The sequence below is a fragment of the Erithacus rubecula genome (assembly GCF_903797595.1).
Source record: "Erithacus rubecula genome assembly, chromosome: 25".
Taxonomy (NCBI): Eukaryota; Metazoa; Chordata; class Aves; order Passeriformes; family Muscicapidae; genus Erithacus; species Erithacus rubecula.
The window spans coordinates 1,289,152-1,308,777 of record NC_136677.1 but is presented as its reverse complement, the minus strand read 5'-3'; the positions used below and the strand labels follow the sequence as shown (position 1 = coordinate 1,308,777).

The window sequence follows — 19,626 nt, the reverse complement described above, 5'->3', positions numbered from 1 at the left end:
GAGAGCTGTGTTGTGAAACACTCTCTATAAAATGCTGTTATAAATCCTCTCTCTCTATAAAATCCTCCATCTAGATCCTGTGAAGCAGCACACACAGGGCTGGTGGTGGGAGCCAGACCTCACACAATTTTCATCAGAGGTGCTGCTGCACTTCTGCTGCCAGAGCCCCTCGTTGCTCCTGGCAAGGCTCTGCCCTGAGCTCAGCTCCCAGAGCTGCTGATCCCCAGCAAATGAAGAAGCAAATGATGGAGCCTGGCACTTGCTGGAGGTGGAATCAGCCTCCAGCAAAGTCTGGGGTGGTGAAGAACCAATTCCTGCTGTGATTTTTACAACTTGACTCTGTGCACAGTCTCAGCGGAGGGAGGGAGGGGAGCTCCTGCTTTTCTGCTGCCCCAGCCAAAGGAGGAATTGTGAGAAGCAATTCCAGGGAAAAAAAAAATTTCAAAAAATGCAATTTTACCATCCAGGAGTTCTGGAATCACCTTTTTGTCTGGAGCCACCCCCAGGACAGGATTTAGGCTGGGGTTTGCCAGGAAAACCAAACTAACACCAGTAATCCCCACATGAGTGCATGCACACAGAGCCTGTCCTGCCCCTCCTGGGAGGAGCTGTGCCTGTCTCGTTTCTCCTCCTGCTTCTGTTCCTTTTTTCTGCTGCTGCTGTCTGCTCCCCCTGTGTGCTCTCCAACCCCCAGACTGTCCTTGCTCTGTGTTTTTGCTCTGCTGTCTGTTCCTGTGTGTGTGGTGCTCAGAGATTGCAGCAATCAGCCCTCTCCTCATTCCTCTGCTGCAGAATTTTCCATTTTTGCACAGGGAGGATGCAGGGCCTTTCCTTGCTGACAGCTGGGCGAGGGTTTAATCTCAGTTTAAAGTGCTGGTTTTTAATTTTTTCTGTTTTCCCCATTGCACCCACTCCTGGTGCTCGTGGCACCCTCTGAAAAACACAATAAAAACAAGAATGTCTGAAATCCAAGAGCCCAGTGTTAGGTCAAGGAAGCACTGAACAGAAACCAAAGTGTTGAGAGGACAGCAGCAAACATTTCCTGCCTCCCTGCAGCAGCAGATGATGGGTGTGCTGCTGGCTTAGCAGAGAGTGGGTGTAAAAATAATAAAAATTGGGAATGTAATGGCTCAGAGCACTGCCCTCAGCTCCCCTGCCACCAGCAGCTTCAGGAGCCTGGAGAAAAATCTTTATTTCCTTGGTCAGGCTCCTTTGGAGCCCAGGGAGGGATGGCTGAGCTCCCCAAATCTAAAATTTGGGACCTTTTCCCCTGTGCTGAGTGTCCTGGAGGGGGAAGTTGAGCATGGCAGCACAAGGTCCTGCATCCCTCCTGCCCAGAGAGGGTTTTAATCAAATATTTGATAATGGAACAGGAAATCTGGGCTCTGTGGAGCTGCTGGCTCTCACCCAGCCAAACAGCAGCAGCATGTGGGGTCTTTGAAGGGTCCCCCTGTTTTTGGGGCTGGGGGAGGCTCTGAGGAGGGTGGGACAGGCTGATTGCTGCCCTGGCATGGAGCACCCACCCCTGCATGTCTGAGCATGGACCCTTCTCTGCTGACCACCTTCTCTCTCCAGCTACTCACATTTTCACTCATTGTAGGGTTGCTGATTCTGCTGGACTAAACTTTCCCCACTAAACTTCTTCCTCCTCTGTTTGACACACTAACCCAGTTTTCATTTTACAGCTCTGTGTCTGGATTGCATCCACCTGCTTGAGATAAATGAAATAAATTTGTATTTCTGGAGAGAAAACTGTGTTTTACCAGGGCTTGCACTGCTCCACCTCTTGGTTTTCAGCATTTAGGAGTGTTCTTCTCTTTGAAGAGAAATGCTTCTCAAACCAGAAATTATTTTAAATTACTGGGGGAGGAAGGAGTGAATCAGGAGCTAGAAATTAGATAATTCAAAGTGAAGAAAAGGAAGAGAAGTTTCAGCAGAGCAGGTAATTAATCATGGGAACGGCTGCGTGTGAAGCACAGCAGCATCTCTGACATTTAAAATCAAGAATAAGCATCTTTTCAAAGGATGTTCCTGCTAGTCCTGGTGCTCAATCACTGGGAAAAAAAAATCCAGGCTGTGTTAGATAAAAGGTCAGATTCTGTCAGTGCAGTTCCCTCAGCACTTGCAGCTCTGTGTGCTCATTACTGATTTCCCTGAGGCTGGAGGGTGGGGAAGGAGCAGGAGGATGCTGCTCTCGTGTCCATGTGCCACAAACATGGCAAGAACTCAGCCCTGGCTGCTCCTGGGAGCTGATTTGGGGCACAGGGAGACAGAACCAGGCTGGGAATTATTAACCAGGAAATCAGAGCAGTTCCTGCCAGGCAGCCCCTCAGTCAGAGCAGGGACTTTGTGCTGGTGTTTGCCTTTTGGGATTGGGGGGAAAAAAAATCAGTGATTGTTTGACTGATCTGTTCAATGTGGCCAGGTGAGGATGAAGATTTCCTGTTTATATGTGCCTTAAACCACACTTGTGTCACCTTTTCATGTTCAAAAGAAACAGGAGAGAAAGCTGTCCCAGGGTGGAATCCACATCTGGAACCTCCAGGGGGTGTGGGAACCTTGGAGTGGGGATAAAGGCAGAGGAAGGGGTTTGGAAAAGAAAAACACAACCTGGAAGAGCAAAGCATAACCTGGAAAAATGGAGTGTTGCCTCTTTGCATCAGTCAGAGGAGTTGCTGTGGTGTCTGAAACAGATGTGTGTGTCCCACACTGCTGGAGTGTCATTGATTCCCTTCTTGGAAATGTGCAACAACAGGGAATTCATCTTAAATCACAGTTTCAGACCCAGGTCTTGCCATTTTCCCATTGATATGTCACAAAAATTTGTGCTTATATTCCTTTGGAAGGGAGGAGGGAGGGGAAACGTTTTCAGATTCCTTCTGAAGATGAACTTTGGAAGGATGTTGGGAGATGAACCTTCCTGTGGAACTCAGGAGTGCCTGTGCTGTCCATGAGGACACAAATCCAGGGCTGTAAATCTGGAACCTTCTCTGGTTTTTTAGCAGAGCTGCAGGGTGGGAGTGCAGGGCTGGAGATATAACTCAGTGTGCCTTCAGGAGGAAGGGACATTCCCATTTTTTGCTGTGGCAGGGATGCACGTTGGAAAATTATGGCCTTTTTCCCTAGAAATGGTTATTCCACGAGGGTGAGGGGGTTTCTGTGAGTTTCTCTCCAGGCTGAGTGAGGGGATGTGCTCTGGGTTCTGCTCAGCTGTTTTCACATTCATTGAAGTGCTCCAGCCACTCTCAAACCCTCAGCAAATCCAAAGTGCAGCCCTGTGTGTGTGTGTGAGAGGCACAAGGTCCTTTCCAGAGGTGCCTTCACATCCCACCCTCAGGAGCAGCCCCAGAGGTTTGTGATGTTTGCAGGTGTTTCACAGCAGTTATTACAACAACAGCAGCAAGGTGCTCATTGCTTTGGGATTTTCTTGGGGGGAGGGTCTTTTTCACTCTGTCTCCATTCCAGCACACTCAGAAATGGAAATTTGGTGTTTCAAGTGCAAGAAGCACTTGGGTGTGGTAAATGCCTCAGACACACAGTGTCCTTTGAGTGTGGGTCAGCTCACACTCTGAGCTGAGGATAATAAATAACATTCTTCTGGTTTCTATGAGCACATTTTCCTTGAGGATGCCTTTTTGGTTTTTTTTCCCACAAATAACCCTGAATGCCCCATTGTTGCAGGGGAACCCAGTGCCCCCAAGCTGGAAGGACACATAGGAGAGGATGGCAACTCCATCAAGGTGAACGTCATCAAGCAGGACGATGGTGGCTCCCCCATCAGGCACTACCTGATCAAGTACAAAGCTGTAAGTGTGGCACAGCCTCTGGGAGGGGGAATGGAAGGGACAAATCTCTGTCACTCCCGTGGTGTCAATGAGGTGGGTTCATTGTCCAATTACATATTGGGATTAATCGTTCAATTGCCTATTGGGATTAATTGTTCAATTACATATTGGGGTGCATTGTCCAATTCCAGCTCCAGGTTCTGCAGTCCCACCCTCCCAGATTCTCTGGGAATTGTTGCCACACCCGGTTTTTAACAGTGGCCCATTAACAGGAGATATCTCCCACAGCAATAAGAATCACTGCCACACCCATTTTTAACAATGGCCCATTAACAGGAGATATCTCCCAGAGTGATAAGAATCGCTGCCACACCCGGTTTTAAACAATGGCCCATTAACAGGAGATATCTCCCAGAGTGATAAGAATCGCTGCCACACCCGGTTTTAAACAATGGCCCATTAACAGGAGATATCTCCCAGAGTGATAAGAATCGCTGCCACACCCAGTTTTTAACAATGGCCCATTAACAGGTGATACCTCCTGGATGAAGGGTGGATCATAGGAAAGGTAAAGATGATTGCCCCACCTAGTTTTTAACACCTGATCCATTAACAGGTGATACCTCCTGGAGGGAGGGTGAGCTGTGGGAAAGATAAAGATGATTGCCCCAGCTGGTTTAAAGATGGCCCATTAACAGATAACATGTGTCAGGAGACAAGGGCCACTGTGACAGAATCCATATTTCTGGACACATCAGCCCAGCAGCAGGATGTGGAGAGCAGGAAGACTGAGGCTGAGGCTGAGGCTCAGGTCAGGCTCAGACTCAGGCTCAGGTTGAGGTTCTGGCTGTGCTCAGGCTCAGGCTCAGGCTCAGGCTCAGGCTGTGCTCAGGCTCAGGCTCAGGCTCAGGCTCAGGCTCAGGCTGTGCTTCCCTCCCTGCAGAAGCACTCCTCGGAGTGGAAGCCCGAGATCCGGCTGCCCTCGGGCAGCGACCACGTGATGCTGAAGTCCCTGGACTGGAACGCTGACTACGAGGTGTACGTGGTGGCCGAGAACCAGCAGGGCAAATCCAAACCTGCCCACTACGCCTTCCGCACCTCGGCCCAGCCCACGGTGATCCCAGGTACTGCCCGGGGCTGCTGCTGCCCGTGATTGCCACGAGCTGCCCTCGTGTGCCCCAGTAACCCCCCGAGCTCGCTTGCTTCAAGCCCATCCTCTCATGGTTGGTTGTCCCCATGGAGCTGAGGGGCGTGGCTGTGTGCATACCTGTGCAGGTATGTGGGAGCGCTCCCCCGGCAAATCCCTGCCTGGCTCTTCCCAGGGAATGGTGGCTCCTTGTCTGGGGTAGGGGAAGCTTGATGGGAGCAGGAAGGGGGATTTTGAGCTCAGGTGGGTGCTACAGGTGTGCAGGGTGATGATTGATTGTCCCAGTGCAGATTTCCCTTCAGGTGTGCAGGGTGATGATTGATTGTCCCAGTGCAGGTTTCCCTTCAGGTGTGCAGGGTGATGATTCTCACAAAGATTTCCCTTCAGGTGTGCAGGGTGATTGATGCTTTTCACAAAGATTTCCCTTCTGGTGATGCTTTTCCCAGTTCAGATTTTCCTTTAGGTGTGCAGGGTGATGCTTTCCCCAGTTCAGATTTCCCTTCAGGTGTGCAGGATCATGCTTCTCACAAAGATTTCTCTTCAGGTGATGCTTTTCCCAGTTCAGATTTCCATTCATATGTGCAGGGTGATGCTTTTCCTCCCAGTTCAGATTTCCCTTCAGGTGATGCTTTTCCCAATTCAGTTTCCCTTCAGCTCTGCAGGGTGATGCTTCTCCTAATTCACATTTCCCAAAGCTCCCTCCCTGCTTGTTTGTCCATCTCTGGAGGAATAAAGGCATCAGGAGTTTGCTGGCAGTTGGATGAGAAAGCAATGAAAATCTCTCTCTGAGCATTTTTCAATACAAATTGCCAAATGACAGTAATTTCCAAACAGCAACGATTCACTGTTGAGGAGGACATTAGGAAAAAATAACTCAAAAGCTTTGGGATGCTGCTGGAAGCTCTTAAGACAGACTGTACTTATTGGTGTGCTCATAAAGTGAGGGATAAGGACAATTACTGCAAAAACCCAGCAGAACTCTCTGCTGGGAAACTGGAATTGAGCAGTTGGTGGCAATCTGTTGAAAGAACAGTTAGGATTGCTTTTCTACACGTGGACATTTTAAAAAAGGAGGGGGGGAACCCAGACAAAGCAACCAGAACTTGAGGATGGGATTGCAGGAGTGGCTGTAAATTGAATTTGTGGTGGTTAAAGCTGAGTCAAGCCAGGGGTGGTGCTGCCAGCCCATCCTGAAGGGACTGACTCCATTTCATTCTGCCTCGTGTTTTCTCTTGAAACCTGAGAGTTTCCTTCATGTTTTTCCCCAGAAATCACCTTGTTGAGCACAGAATGAGTGACATTGGGGTGGAAAAGTGGGGCTGGCAGTGATGAGGAGGGAGATGGGATGAAGGAGAGACTGGGGCTGCTTGAGCAGTGGTTCTGGCTGGGAGGAGCCTCAGTAACTCATTAACTCACTCTAATTTTCATTCTAATTGTCAACAGCTCTAATCCTTGCTCCCCCTCTGAGCCCTTTAAATCCATGTAACACGTGCAGGGACCCTCTAAACAAACAGGGAAAAACCATTTTGTGAGCAGAGGTGAAACTTGTCTGCAGTTTTTCATGGCTTAGCTTGGTGTGAAGCACAGGAGGAGCCAGGACCTGAGGCTGCCACTCAAAAGTTGCCCTTGAAAAATCAGATTTTGGGTGTGCAGGGTGTCCCCAGGAGCTGTTCCTCAGGAAGTGCTGTGTCCTTGTGCAGTGAAATGTTTGTTTGTGACTCTTTTTTTCCTTGGTTTTGTCATTTTGGCTTTCCAAGGTGTTCCCTGGTGCTCAGACTGAAAACACTGAGGAAAATATTCCCAGGGCTGGCTTTTCCTCTGCCCCACAGGTTTTGTTGCCAAACTGGGGAGAGGCTCTGTGTGCTCCTTTCCTTTCTGTTTCTTGGCATTTCTGTGTTTTTATTCAGAATGAGCTGAGCAGGAGGCAGAGCCATTTGCTGACAGCAAGAGCCAGGGATTCCCTGCAGGAAAATGTGAATTTACTGTGTGGAATCCTTTGTTCCCCTCACCTGTGCAGAGGCCTGAGAGGCTGGAGGGATAAGGGTGTTATTTTCAGGAATAATAACAACAATAATGACAATAATCACAGTGGCATTGGAGTGGTCCCCAAGCTGCTGGGAGGCTGAATGGCAAAGTCAGACATTCCTTGGTGCTCCTTCAGGAAAATGTGGATTTTTTTATCCAGGCTTTGGGGAAGGGCTTGGACAGGCAGGTGGATTCTCTGCTGCACCAGAGCTTTTCTTGTTTTCCTTTTTTTCCCTGTTAAAGTCCAGACACCATCTCCCTGTCTCTGGCTGAGCCCCTTCTGTCCCCTCATTTTTAATCTCATTTGCTTGCAAACCCCTCTGACCCTGCCTTGGACCCTGCTCTGCAGCTTTGGGCTTTGCTGAGCTTCTGCCCCTCGTGTGGAGAATGTGCTGCTCCTTGAACCCTGAGCCACTTTAATTTACAACAGTAAATAAAACCTTGGATTCTTATGTTTTCTGTATTTATGACCTAATTTTTTTTATCTATTTCTCTCTTTCTCTCTCTCTCTCTCTCTTTCTCTTTCTTACTTTTTTTTTTTTCTTCCTCTCCTCCTTATTTCCCTCCCCTCTCCCTTTTTTTTCCCCCCCAATTCCTTTCCTATGTCTGTCATCCATGGTCACCTTGGATCTCACGGGGAACATCCACGCTTGCCACATGCACCAAATTTGTTTTTAAAACAACCATGTCCCCCCCTCCTGGGAACATTGTCTGGCACCTGCAGCGACCTTGGGAACTCCATCAACGTCGTCCTCCTTTGTCTCATTGCTTCTTTCTGCAGTGACTCTGCTTTTGCTCTGTTAGAAACTTAAAACAAAACAAAAAAAAAATAGTCAAATAAAGCAATATTTGCTTGGGAAGGCCTGGGTGCCACCAAGGTGTGAAAGGAGATAACTTTGCTTCAGAGGATCGTGTCAGTTCAGAGAAAAAACAAACAAAAAAAAAAGAGAAACAAACGCAGAACACTTGAAAAAAGAAATGTTTAATTTGAAAGAGTCAGTATTTTGTAACGAGGAAAAAAGGTTTAAGCCAAGTTTTTTCTCTTTGACATTTTTTTTGTTACTTGTAATGAGTTTGCCCTTTTAAGTGGATGTAAAGAAAGATTTTTTTTTTTTTTTGGTGTTGTTTGCTGTTTCCATCAAAGGAAGGTGCAATGTTGAAAGCCTTTAAGATCCTGCTTTTCACTGATTTCTCTGCACATCTGGTGCTGATCTTGTTCAAAAGGAGGCCCCATCCACACCCCCAACCCACAGACTGTAAAAAAGCAAGAGAAGATTTGCCAGAGCCCCTCGTGCCCAGATGTCCCTGGGGGTTCTTGCTGTGGATTCTGATGTCTGGAAGCTTTTCCTGCTGTGCTGTTCTGTCTGCAAACATCTGCTGGGATCCCTCTGGGGGCTCTGCTGCTTCCCCTTGGTCCCTCCCTGGGTACAGCTGGGCAGGCACAGCCCCTGGACACTTGGAATTGGAATTTCCAGTGCTTCTCTAACACCCCCTGGATTTCCTCAGAGATCCCTTTCCTTGCTGTTCTAACAGAAAATCTTAGCTTGGATCCAATCTCCCAAGCAGCAGAATTATTGTTGTTGATCCTTGATGGTATTCCTGCTCAACTGTGTGTGTGGCAGGATTAATCCATGGGCTCAGCTGGTGCAGTAGAACCAGCTTTGTTATCTGGGAATTTCCTTGAACAAAAATTCAGATTATTTTTACTTTGCTTCTTTAAAAAACAGCAGATCTCACCCACCCCCCAAAAAACCCAAAAAAACAACACAAACCCACACTAAAAATATCTCAAAAAACCCAATACAGCAACCCCAAGGAATTCTTTGTGATAGGGAATCCTTTGGGATAAAAAGTCCAGTGGGATAGAAAATCCACTGGGATAGAAAATCCACTGGGATAGAAAATCCATCCCCTCTAATGCCCTCCTGAAATCAGGGGTCTCTCCCCTGAATTGTCTGTCCAGAGTGTCTCAAACCCTCTCAGCTGGGTGGGTTTCATCTTCCTGACAAAATTCTCACAGGGACAAACAAAATCCTGCCCTCACTGGTGTCTGACTCTGCCCTTTCTGCTCTGCTGTGTTTGTTCACACCTTGTTCTTTATGAGTTGTGAACTTTTCTGTCTGGATTGTAAATGAAAACTTGCTGTAGGTGTCACACACAAAGCCTGTGGATTTCTTTTTTTGTTTTTATTGTTTTTTTGGTTTTTGGTTATTTTTTTACAAAACCCCCTCATTTCCAGTGTTGTAGAGTGTAGACACTTTGTTAGAGCTTTGGAGTTTGCTGAAGTGCAGCAAAATAACCCTGGTACTAAGAAATGGTGTGATTTCCCCTCTAACTGGATTAATTCTGTTCACTGTAGATCTGGGGTCAGCTTTTGGTGGTTTCCCCTTTCCCACAGAGGGAGATCACTTCCTGAGATTCTCACCAAAATCCCCAGTTATTAATTAAAATCATCAGTTTAAAATCACCAGTTATTAAAATTATCTCTAATTTTGTGTGGGGTGGTGTGGAGGGGGTTCTGTCCCAGGACTGGGGCTTAGGGCAGGGGAGGATTCTCTGTGGCACAGCCCTGAGACAGCTGAAACATCATTAATGTGTCTGAAATTAATCCCAAACTCAACAGCAACCAGGAGCCCAGCCAGCATGGAAAATGGACACAAAGTATTTATTTCTGTTTGATAAAATAAGGAGCATAACTGGGATTTTTTTGGCACTGATTTGTGCAGATTCGTAACACAGAGATCTGTCAGTCCTTTGAGGTGTCATGTTCAAGGTCTTGATGTGAGAAAAATGAAATTTCAAAAGAGTTTTTAGAGAGAGTTTTTAGAAAAGTCAGTTCAGAGAGGAGGCAGCGATTCACATCTGGAAGCAGAAGATGCTCAAACATTGGGATTTTCGTGGTACCTGCAGTTCCCATGTGTGTGTCAGGGGCTGCAGAGCCTTGCAGGATTCCCAGGATTTGTTAAAGTTCTCAGAGTTGTTTGTCAGAGCATTTTATGGGCAGGAAAGTTTGGGAATGTCCTGCTCCACCAGGTGTCTGCACCTGCAAGGTTCTGGGGGATACCATGGAGATTTTATCCAAAAGGTTTTATCTAAAAGGTTTTATCTAAAAGGTTTTATCTGAAAGGTTTTTAAAGCAGCTGCTCCTCACTCTTGGAGCTGCAGGGGCAGCTGGGGCAGGGTCTGATTCACTGCAGAAAAGAGATTTTGGGGTCACTGTGTGTTGAGGGGAGGAGATTTGGGGTGTCCTAAGTGCCCCCTGAAAGGAGAAGTGGAGAGGGATTGTTTCCAAGGGATGGAGGGACAGGAAAGGGGGGATGGCCTCAAACTGACAGAGTGCAGGGTTGGGGGGATCTTGGGAAGGAATTCTGCCTCGTGGAGGTGGGGAGGGGCTGGGATGGAATTCCCAGAGCAGCTCTGGCTGCCCCTGGCCAGGCTGGGCTGGTGGAAGGTGTCCCTGGATGTGACAGGAACACCTTGTCCCTTCCAGGCCAGCCCACTGTGGGGTTTGTGGCCCCCTGACATTGCCCAGGGAAGCAGCAGAGCCTGGAGGGCACTGGGGTGCCAGAGCAGCAGGAGTTCAGTGCAGCAGGGCAATCCCAGGTGGGGACACTGCATTTCTGTGCTGTCCCCACTCTGAGTGTCTGGGGGAGCAGCTCTGTCTGATCCCCTCCTGCAGAGGAAATTCCCACCCGTGTGCAAGTGGGAGCTGTTGGCATCACTGAGAACAAAGAGCCTCTCCTCCTGGCTTTTGTTTCTGGGTGCACAGAATGGATTTTTATTGGTTTTGTCCATTCTTTCATTTGCCAAATCTTCTAGGGCCTTTGAAATATCTGGAGTCCCACCTGCTTCTCTCCATCCTCTTTGTCTCTTTGCCTGTGCCTGGACATTCTCTGGGACCCCCTTAGGAAGACACAGCTGAGCTCTCTCTGCCAGGGCAGTTTTTGTACAGAAACTGAAGCTGCTGGGTGGTTTTCCTGTGCCCTGTAAAATGAGGGAGATTAGAAAGAGGCAGTCTTGCAGGAAGCTCATTTTCCATTGGAAAACATAATTTGTAATTAATAAATTCTTGACTTCTTTAGAATTAAGGACTCCAGAAGTTCTTTAATGGTTTGTGTTTCATTATTTATCCGGTGGAATTGTTATTCCTCTTAGTCCTGAGAGTGGCTGAAGGGGATTAATGGAAGAGTTGGATGTGGATCAGGTCAGAACACCAATTTATTACATTTATTTCATACACACAGTCTGAGCAGCTGCTCCACAGCCCATTTCTTTATATATTTCTTTTGTACACAGAATTGTTTTAGGGATGTCTAAATATTCATTTAATTAAATACAACATAAATCCAGCTACAGGGTGGAGGGAATGGTTATTGAAAGTATCTGTAGATCAATTTAATTTAATCAGATGGGACAGGCTGTGAAAAGAACAATCTCCACTATGATTCCTGCATTTTATATGAGCAGCAAAATTCCTTTACAAGGAAAAAGAAAGGCAGCACCAAGAGCCTCCCAAGTCCATGGGGTGGTGGAGGATTTTTCTATTATGTTTCCTTGCTGCCAGTCCCTGGAAGGTTTGGAATATCAATTCATGCCAAGAATTGGGATTTATGAAACCACAGCTAATGGGAAAGGTTTGAAAGCTCCTGCAAATTGCAGGGCTCCCTTACCAGCCTAGAAACCCAAATTGCAGGCAATTACCTTGGCCCAGTTTCCTTGTCTGAGGTGTAAAACCCTGGAATAGCAAAAAAAAACCAGGGACATTCCTCTGCAGGCTTGCCCTGGTTCTCCCCAGCTCCATCCTCCTCCTCCTGGGGCAGAGGAGCAGGGCAGGGGCTGAGGGGAGCTTGGGACCTGCTCTGGGGGGTTTTTGGGGGGAGCAGAGGGGTCTGTGCCTGTCACAGCAGGAATTTGAGGGGGTGACAGCTCCTGGAAAAGCTGGGGGGGCAGAGGGGAGGCAAAGAGCAGTGCTGTGGTGTGAGTGGAGTTTTCCAGGAGGGGGAAATTGCAGCTCAGGGATGTCTGATCTGCCCAGAATGGGGAGTGTGACCCTGCCCCAGGGCACATGAATTACTGAACCATCCACACAGGGAAGTGCTGCCCTGCTCACTCCCTGCAGGCACCAGAGGGTGATGAGTCCATGGAATTGTGCAGCTTGCTGGCAGGGGCTGTGGGACAGTGGATTTGGGTCCCCAGTGTCAGTCTGCTGCCTCACAGGGGCTCTTCTGGACTTTCCTGCATTCCTTGATCCTTCTGGGGGGTCACAAAATGAAGCAGCAGCTCTGTGCCTCCTGTTTTTAAACAAAATGTGTGCAGAGGGCATGGCTCTGTCTGGAGCCCTGGGAGGGTTTTCTCACCTGAAGTCAATTGAAATGGGGCTGGGGGGTAAAGGGGCTCTGCTGGGGGTTCTGCAAAGCAAAGATTCCAAGGGATTCCAGGGATAGAGGCTGGGGAGCCACGAGCATGTTCTGGAGAGCTCCAGGGAGGGGTTCAACTCACCTCCATCCCCTCAGGGCTCACCAGCACTGAGCACTGCCCAGGGATTTGTATCCCACTAGGAAAAATCCTGCTGCAGAGCCTGGGCTGTGCTTCCAGCTCCCCTTGGGCCAGGCTTGGGCAGTGCCAGAGCCACTCTGGACCTTCCTCTTGAGGAGGAGGAGGAGGGGGGAGCAGGAGGGGATTCCCAAGCTTTATCCCAGCAGGGATGGGAGAAGCCCCAGCAGCTCCATCCATCCTTCAGGCAGATTGTCTGTGGGACAGAGCACTGACTGGCACACAGGGTGGAGTTGCTAAAAATCCAACTCAAGTGCAGCCAAACCTGAGCCCCGATTTTAACCCGAACGCCTTCTCTTCTTCTCTCCCTCGGTGTCTGAAGCCAGCAGCAGCCCTACCTCGGGGCTGGGCACTGCTGCCATCATTGGCATCCTGGTGGTGGTGTTTGTGGCTCTGCTGGTGGCCGTGGATGTCACCTGCTACTTCCTGAACAAGTGTGGGCTGCTGATGTGCATCGCCGTCAACCTGTGCGGCAAATCCGGCCCGGGGGCCAAGGGCAAGGACATGGAGGAGGGCAAGGCAGCCTTCTCGTGAGTACTGCCCCCAAAACCCTCCCTCTGTGCCCCCAGGGCTCCCTCTGTGCCCAGCTCACAGGCAGGGAGCTGCCCTGGGGCTGGGGGCTCTCGTGGTCCTGGGAGGGGCTGGGGTGGTGGTGGTGCTTGCAGGAAGGTGTTGGTGGAGTTGTTCTTCTGTCTGGTTTTTTGTCTCGTTCCTGTTGGTGGCCATTTGATATGTGGTCCCAGTGCTGGACAGCCTGGTGCTGGACATCCCACTCATCCCAGTGCTGGTCATCCCAGTACTGGACATCCCAGTGCTGGACATCCCATTCTTCCCAGTGCTGGACATCCCATTCATCCCAGTGCTGGACATCCCACTCATCCCAGTGCTGGACATCCCATTCATCCCAGTGCTGGACATCCCAGTCCTGGAAATCCCAATGCTGGACATCCTACTCATCCCAGTGTTGGACACCCCAGTGCTGGACATCCCATTCATCCCAGTGCTGGTCATTCCAGCGCTGGACCTCCCAGTCATTCCAGTGCTGGACATCCTGGACATCCCAATGCTGGACATCCCAAGTGTTGGACATTCCATTCATCTCAGTGCTGGACATCCCAGTGCTGGTCATCCCAGTGCTGGTCATCCTGGACATCCCAGTACTAGACATCCCACTCATCCCAGCTCTGGACAGCCCAGCTGTGGCAGCACTCAGAGCTCTGTGCTGGCAGCAGGAGTGGCCCCAGCAGTGCCCAGCCCATGTCTGAGCTCACTGTGCCCCTGTCTGAGCTCACTGTGCCTCTGAGCTCACTGTGCCCCTGTCTGTGCTCACTGTGCCTCTGTCTGTGCTCACTGTGCCCCTGTCTGTGCTCACTGTGCCTCTGTCTGAGCTCACTGTGCCCCTGTCTGTGCTCACTGTGCCTCTGTCTGTGCTCACTGTGCCCTGTGTCTGAGCTCACTGTGCCCCTGTCTGTGCTCACTGTGCCTGTGTCTGTGCTCACTGTGCCCGTGTCTGAGCTCACTGTGCCTCTGTCTGTGCTCACTGTGCCCGTGTCTGTGCTCACTGTGCCTCTGTCTGTGCTCACTGTGCCCCTGTCTGAGCTCACTGTGCCTGTGTCTGTGCTCACTGTGCCCTGTGTCTGAGCTCACTGTGCCCCTGTCTGTGCTCACTGTGCCTGTGTCTGTGCTCACTGTGCCCTGTGTCTGTGCTCACTGTGCCCCTGTCTGTGCTCACTGTGCCTGTGTCTGTGCTCACTGTGTCTGTGCTCACTGTGCCCCTGTCTGTGCTCACTGTGCCTGTGTCTGTGCTCACTGTGCCTCTGTCTGAGCTCACTGTGCCCTGTGTCTGAGCTCACTGTGCCCATGTCTGTGCTCACTGTGCCTGTGTCTGTGCTCACTGTGCCCCTGTCTGTGCTCACTGTGCCCTGTGTCTGTGCTCACTGTGCCTGTGTCTGTGCTCACTGTGCCCCTGTCTGTGCTCACTGTGCCCTGTGTCTGTGCTCACTGTGCCCCTGTCTGTGCTCACTGTGCCTGTGTCTGTGCTCACTGTGCCCCTGTCTGTGCTCACTGTGCCTGTGTCTGTGCTCACTGTGCCCCTGTCTGTGCTCACTGTGCCCTGTGTCTGTGCTCACTGTGCCTGTGTCTGTGCTCACTGTGCCCTGTGTCTGTGCTCACTGTGCCTGTGTCTGTGCTCACTGTGCCCCGTGTCTGAGCTCACTGTGCCCTGTGTCTGTGCTCACTGTGCCCTTTGTCTGAGCTCACTGTGCCCCTGTCTGTGCTCACTGTGCCTGTGTCTGTGCTCACTGTGCCCTGTGTCTGTGCTCACTGTGCCCCTGTCTGTGCTCACTGTGCCTGTGTCTGTGCTCACTGTGTCTGTGCTCACTGTGCCCCTGTCTGTGCTCACTGTGCCTGTGTCTGTGCTCACTGTGCCTCTGTCTGAGCTCACTGTGCCCTGTGTCTGAGCTCACTGTGCCCATGTCTGTGCTCACTGTGCCTGTGTCTGTGCTCACTGTGCCCTGTGTCTGTGCTCACTGTGCCCTGTGTCTGTGCTCACTGTGCCTGTGTCTGTGCTCACTGTGCCCCTGTCTGTGCTCACTGTGCCCTGTGTCTGTGCTCACTGTGCCCCGTGTCTGAGCTCACTGTGCCCTGTGTCTGTGCTCACTGTGCCCTTTGTCTGAGCTCACTGTGCCCCTGTCTGAGCTCACTGTGCCCTGTGCAGGCTGGCTGTGCAGCTGCAGCCATCCCTGCCCGTGCATTGCTCGTTGCAGGAAGGATGAGTCCAAGGAGCCCATCGTGGAGGTGCGCACCGAGGAGGAGAGGACCCCCAACCACGACGGGGGGAAGCACACGGAGCCCAACGAGACCACCCCGCTGACTGAGCCTGAGTACGTGGCCTTAGGCAGCCCTAGCTCAGGGTCACTGCACTGCCCTCAGCTGCCCTAGTCCCTCAGCAGCACCAGTTAGGAAGAGAGGAAGAAAGGTAAAATCTCCGCGTGCCAGTGAGGAAGTGCCTCCTGTCGAGCTTCAGTGGTTGCTGTTCCCAGCCCTGGAAGGGAAAGGGGAAGGAAGCAGTGTTTCCTGAAAGGCTCTGCCAGTGTGGAGATCCAGCACTGCCCAGGCTCGCTGCAAAGGATCCAGAGTGAAGCCAGCCCCAGCTGGCAGCGAGAATGTGCCAGCAGTGCTGGGTGAGAGCCTGAGGCCAGGAGAGAGATCCCCAGGATGGCCCTGGATGTGGATCACAGTGAGGCTGAGCACTCTGAGAGAGCTGGGAGCTGGCAGGGGCCTGAGTCTGCATTACAGTGCCTGTGAGAGAAGGAATTGAGGTTTGCTGGGGGCTGGGTTCAGGGTCCCACGCCGGGACTGAGTTGTGTTGGTGGCAGGTGGCACAGGGCTGCAGGCTCAGGGAGCTGGCAGAGAGATTCAGGCCAGGAGAGAAGAGTCTGTGAGCTGACAGGATCCCATGAACAAGCCATTCCTGCAGGTCCTCTTGGCTTTATTTCTCTTCCTGGTGATCCTCAGCCATCCCATCCCTTTGCATGTCCCACCTCTGCACGTCTCTGCTCCGTGTCTCATGTGTGTGCTGTCCTCTCTCTCCCTCTGTGCCCCCTCTCCCTGCTGTCACTTCGGGGCTCACTGTCTCTCTCTCTCTCTCTCTCCCTTTCTCTCTCTCTCTCTCTCTCTTGTCCCCGTGTCCCCTCGCAGGCACCCCACCGACACCGCCGCCACCGTGGAGGACATGCTGCCTTCTGTCACCACGGGCACCACTAACTCTGACACTATCACTGAAACCTTTGCCACTGCCCAGAACAGCCCCACCAGCGAGAGCACCACGCTGACCTCCAGCACTGCCCCTCCGGCCAGCGCCGACGCCGCGGCCACCGGCCAGGCCACCCCGGCCAAGGGCGCGGCCAGCGCCTCGGTGTCACCTGCACCACCCTCCTCCACCCCCACGGTGGCCCCTCTGGTGGATCTCAGCGACACCCCCAGCTCCGCTCCGGCCACCAGTAGTTTATCTCCGAGCGTCCTGCCGGGGCAGGCCGTGCTCAGCCCCAGCGCCGACGCCGCCAAAGCGGGGAGCAAGCCGGGCGCCCCCGGCCCCGCAGCTGCCTCGGAGCCCAAGCAGGAGGTGGCCAAGAGCCCCGAGAAGGAGCCCAGCACGGTGAAGAGCCCAGCAGAGCCCCCCAAGAACCCGGGCGGCCCCAAGAGCGAGGCTGCCTCGGGCGGCGCCGCCAACCCCTCGCAGCACGAGGACTTAAAAATGGACGAAGGGACCTTCAAGCCACCAGACATTGAGCTTGCCAAGGATGTTTTTGCAGCTCTTGGCACTGCTTCTCCTCCTGCTGCTGGGCAAGCCCCCGAGGCTGCTGCTGCAGACAGCTCTGCCCCAGCAAAGACCGAGTACGGCCGCCTTTACTCTTGTGTTGGTTGTGTGCTGTGTCCCTCGTGCCCTGGTGCTCGTGCTGTGTCCTCTGTTGGGTGTTCTCTTGACTGATCTCACTGTTTCCTTGGCCAACTAACTCCCCTGAGAGCCCACGGGGCTTGGCTTGGCTTGTGCCAGCAGGAGAGCAGGAGTGGGCTGTGCCAGAGAGGCAGAGGAAAGGAGGCTGGGATTTTGTCAGAAATGTGGTGGTGGTCAGGCTTTTGGGCAGCTTTGTGTGTTTTGGGTTGTTGTTTCACAAAGAAGAGCAGGATTAGTGCAGTTTGGTGCTGAGGTTTGCAGGTCAGTGAGCAGATCCTGCAGGGCAGAGGAGCCTCAGGGTCGGGCTGGGCAGCAGGGTGACAGCACTGGAACCTCTGGAGTTGTCCCCAAGCTGGAGCAGCGCCCTGAGTTGGGCAGGAGAGAGCAGACAGCGCCTGGGGGCTGGGCAGGGTCCCAGCTGTGCTGCAGATGTTGGACTCTGGCTGGGCTCAGGGTCCTGACCTCCCTCTCGCTTGTGAAAATGTCTGTGGCAGAATTCCTGTCCTCTGTGTTCCCTTTCTCCAGCAGCCTGGGGATTCCAGGACTGGCTTCCTGCAGGAACACACCAAAAAATGGGATTGCTGCAAAATTACCAGGGAGTTTGGGTGCTGAGATCAGATCCTTCTGCAGCTGTGTGAGGTTTCCTTGCTGCTGCTTCTTGCACCCTTGCAGCTGAGCCCTGTGCCAAGCCAAGGCAGGAAAAGCCAAATAAAACCAATTAATGCAGACCTAAATGAACCAGGGTGGGGGAGCCGAGCTCGGTTTTCCTTATTCCTACATCAGCAAACGCTGGTTTTGCTGTCCCAAAGCCATTTATTCCCAGACAAACCCTCCTTCCCCACGTCTGGGGCAGGCCAGGCTGCGTTTCTGTGCCTCTAAACTGTGTCCCTCTGGTGCTTCTCCCCAGGAAAGTGTCAGCAGAGGACAAAGGCGCCGTGCAGGACAGGAAGAGCCCCCCGGCAGAAGTGAAGGCGGTGCCCAACGAAGCCACACAAACAAAGGAGAGCGAGAGCAAAGCATGATCAGCACCGGCAGAGGGGCGGAGGAACCTTCACCCCAGCATTGAAATCACAGCCCACACACCCATCTCATTCCTCTAGTGTCTGTTGCCTTTTTTTAAAAAAGAAAAAAAAAAACAAATCAACCAACCAGAAAAATGCATACATGGGGGGGAGGGAGGGAGGGAATGTCTCTTTTTTCCTTTTTTTTTTTTTTTAAATTTCCTCTTCTTCTCTTTTTGTTGTTTTTTTTTTGTTCGTTTGTTTTGATTTCTGTTTCTTGGTTTCTTTGAGATTTCTAGAGAAGTTCTATTCGTTGTGCACTTGCTTTTAAAAAGTAAAACATGTTAAAAACAGGGTTAAACCCATCACCAAATCAGGGCTCAGCTGGCCCTGTGTATATTCAGACAAGCAAACATTGCAATGCTGGTTGCAATGTGGTTGGGAAGCTCCAAATCAAGTAGTCCTAGACACAAAAAAAAAAAAAAAATCACTAAAAAGACAAAAAAAAAGCAAAGAGACCCTGTTGTTTCCTTTGTTAGTATAGCAGAGATAACCAGTGTGCTGCTGGGCACAGCTGGTGCTTAAAGAACAAAGTCCACAATTTATTTTTATACTTTTCAGTCGAGTTTGAAATATGTAAAGCCTCATAAATAAGTTATAACTTCTGTTCACCTTGTATCTGGTCAGTATGCAAAGTGTCTGGAGCTCTTTGTGACTGAATCCTGCTCGCCACGTTAGACCTTTATTTGGGGTTTATTATTATCTGGTTTTTAGGAAGAATGCCAAAATTGCAGCTTCGGGGGATGTATTTCAATTTGCAGTATTCAGACTCTACGTTTCTTTTTCAATCCTACGTTCAAATTTTTTTTTTTTTTTTTTTTGCCAACTTCGGTTCTTTCCAGTGTTTACAATTGACAGATATTTTTTTAACTTTTGTTGTGTTGAAATGGATGTGTAAAATAGCTGCCTTTTTCTTTCTTTTATTTTTTTTTTTTTGTTTTGTTTTGTTTTGTTTTTTCAGTCCATCCAGTCCTGTAGACACTAGGGTAGCAGCATGCTTGCTTTGCAAAGGGAGACATTTTCAACCATGGATGTTTACAGTAGTCGTTTCCCCTTTTCTCTTTTCTTAATTATTGTTATTATTATTATTATTGTTATTATTATTATTATTATTTCTTACTGGAGTAAGAAGAAAAGCGATGCTGGGGTTCGGTTTGGGGTTTTTTTTGGGGGGGTGGGGGGTGCTCAAACCACTCACCACCAGTTCAAGGGTTTTGTCCAGCAAATCCCCAAATCTGCTTGGGGTGAGGGAATTGCTGGAGAAAATCCTTCTGTGCTTAAATTTAGTTTGAAGTCCCTTGCTGGACCTGGGCCTGACTGCATAAGAGAAATATCATCTCTGCTTTTTTAGGACATTCTCCCCTTTCCTTCACAGACCCTCCCTGGGCTCTGGGGAGCTCGAGGGAGGTTGGGCAGGTTGGGCTGGTCTGGGCTCAGGTGTGTGACCAAATGGATCCCTCCTGATTAGGGCAGGAAATTCCAGCTGCAGAAAATCCCAATTTCAGTAAATACCAATTTCAGCAAATTCCAGTATTGGAAAATACCAGTTGCAGAAAACACCAATTTCAGCAAATTTCAGTTTTGGGAAAATAGTTTCAG

At 50.6% G+C, this 19,626-nt stretch overlaps 1 protein-coding gene across 7 annotated transcripts in view; it reads left to right on the top strand.

Moving 5' to 3' along the window:
• Nucleotides 1-18,057, top strand: part of NCAM1 (neural cell adhesion molecule 1) — an 86,359-nt gene extending 68,302 nt beyond the window's left edge. For 3 of the 7 annotated variants that reach the window (XM_079326897.1, XM_079326895.1, XM_079326898.1), the window contains 3 exons: nt 3,682-3,806; nt 4,729-4,909; nt 7,682-7,908. In XM_079326897.1, the coding sequence (XP_079183023.1) occupies nt 3,682-3,806; nt 4,729-4,909; nt 7,682-7,761 (386 nt within the window). In that variant the 3' untranslated portion in view covers nt 7,762-7,908. Of the gene's footprint in view, nt 1-3,681; nt 3,807-4,728; nt 4,910-7,681; nt 7,909-12,832; nt 13,041-15,275; nt 15,393-16,209; nt 16,906-17,873 lie in introns of those variants that run through there. The other 4 variants (XM_079326893.1, XM_079326892.1, XM_079326896.1 and 1 more) reach the window with 3 other exon arrangements.
• Nucleotides 18,058-19,626: the final 1,569 nt, after the last annotated feature.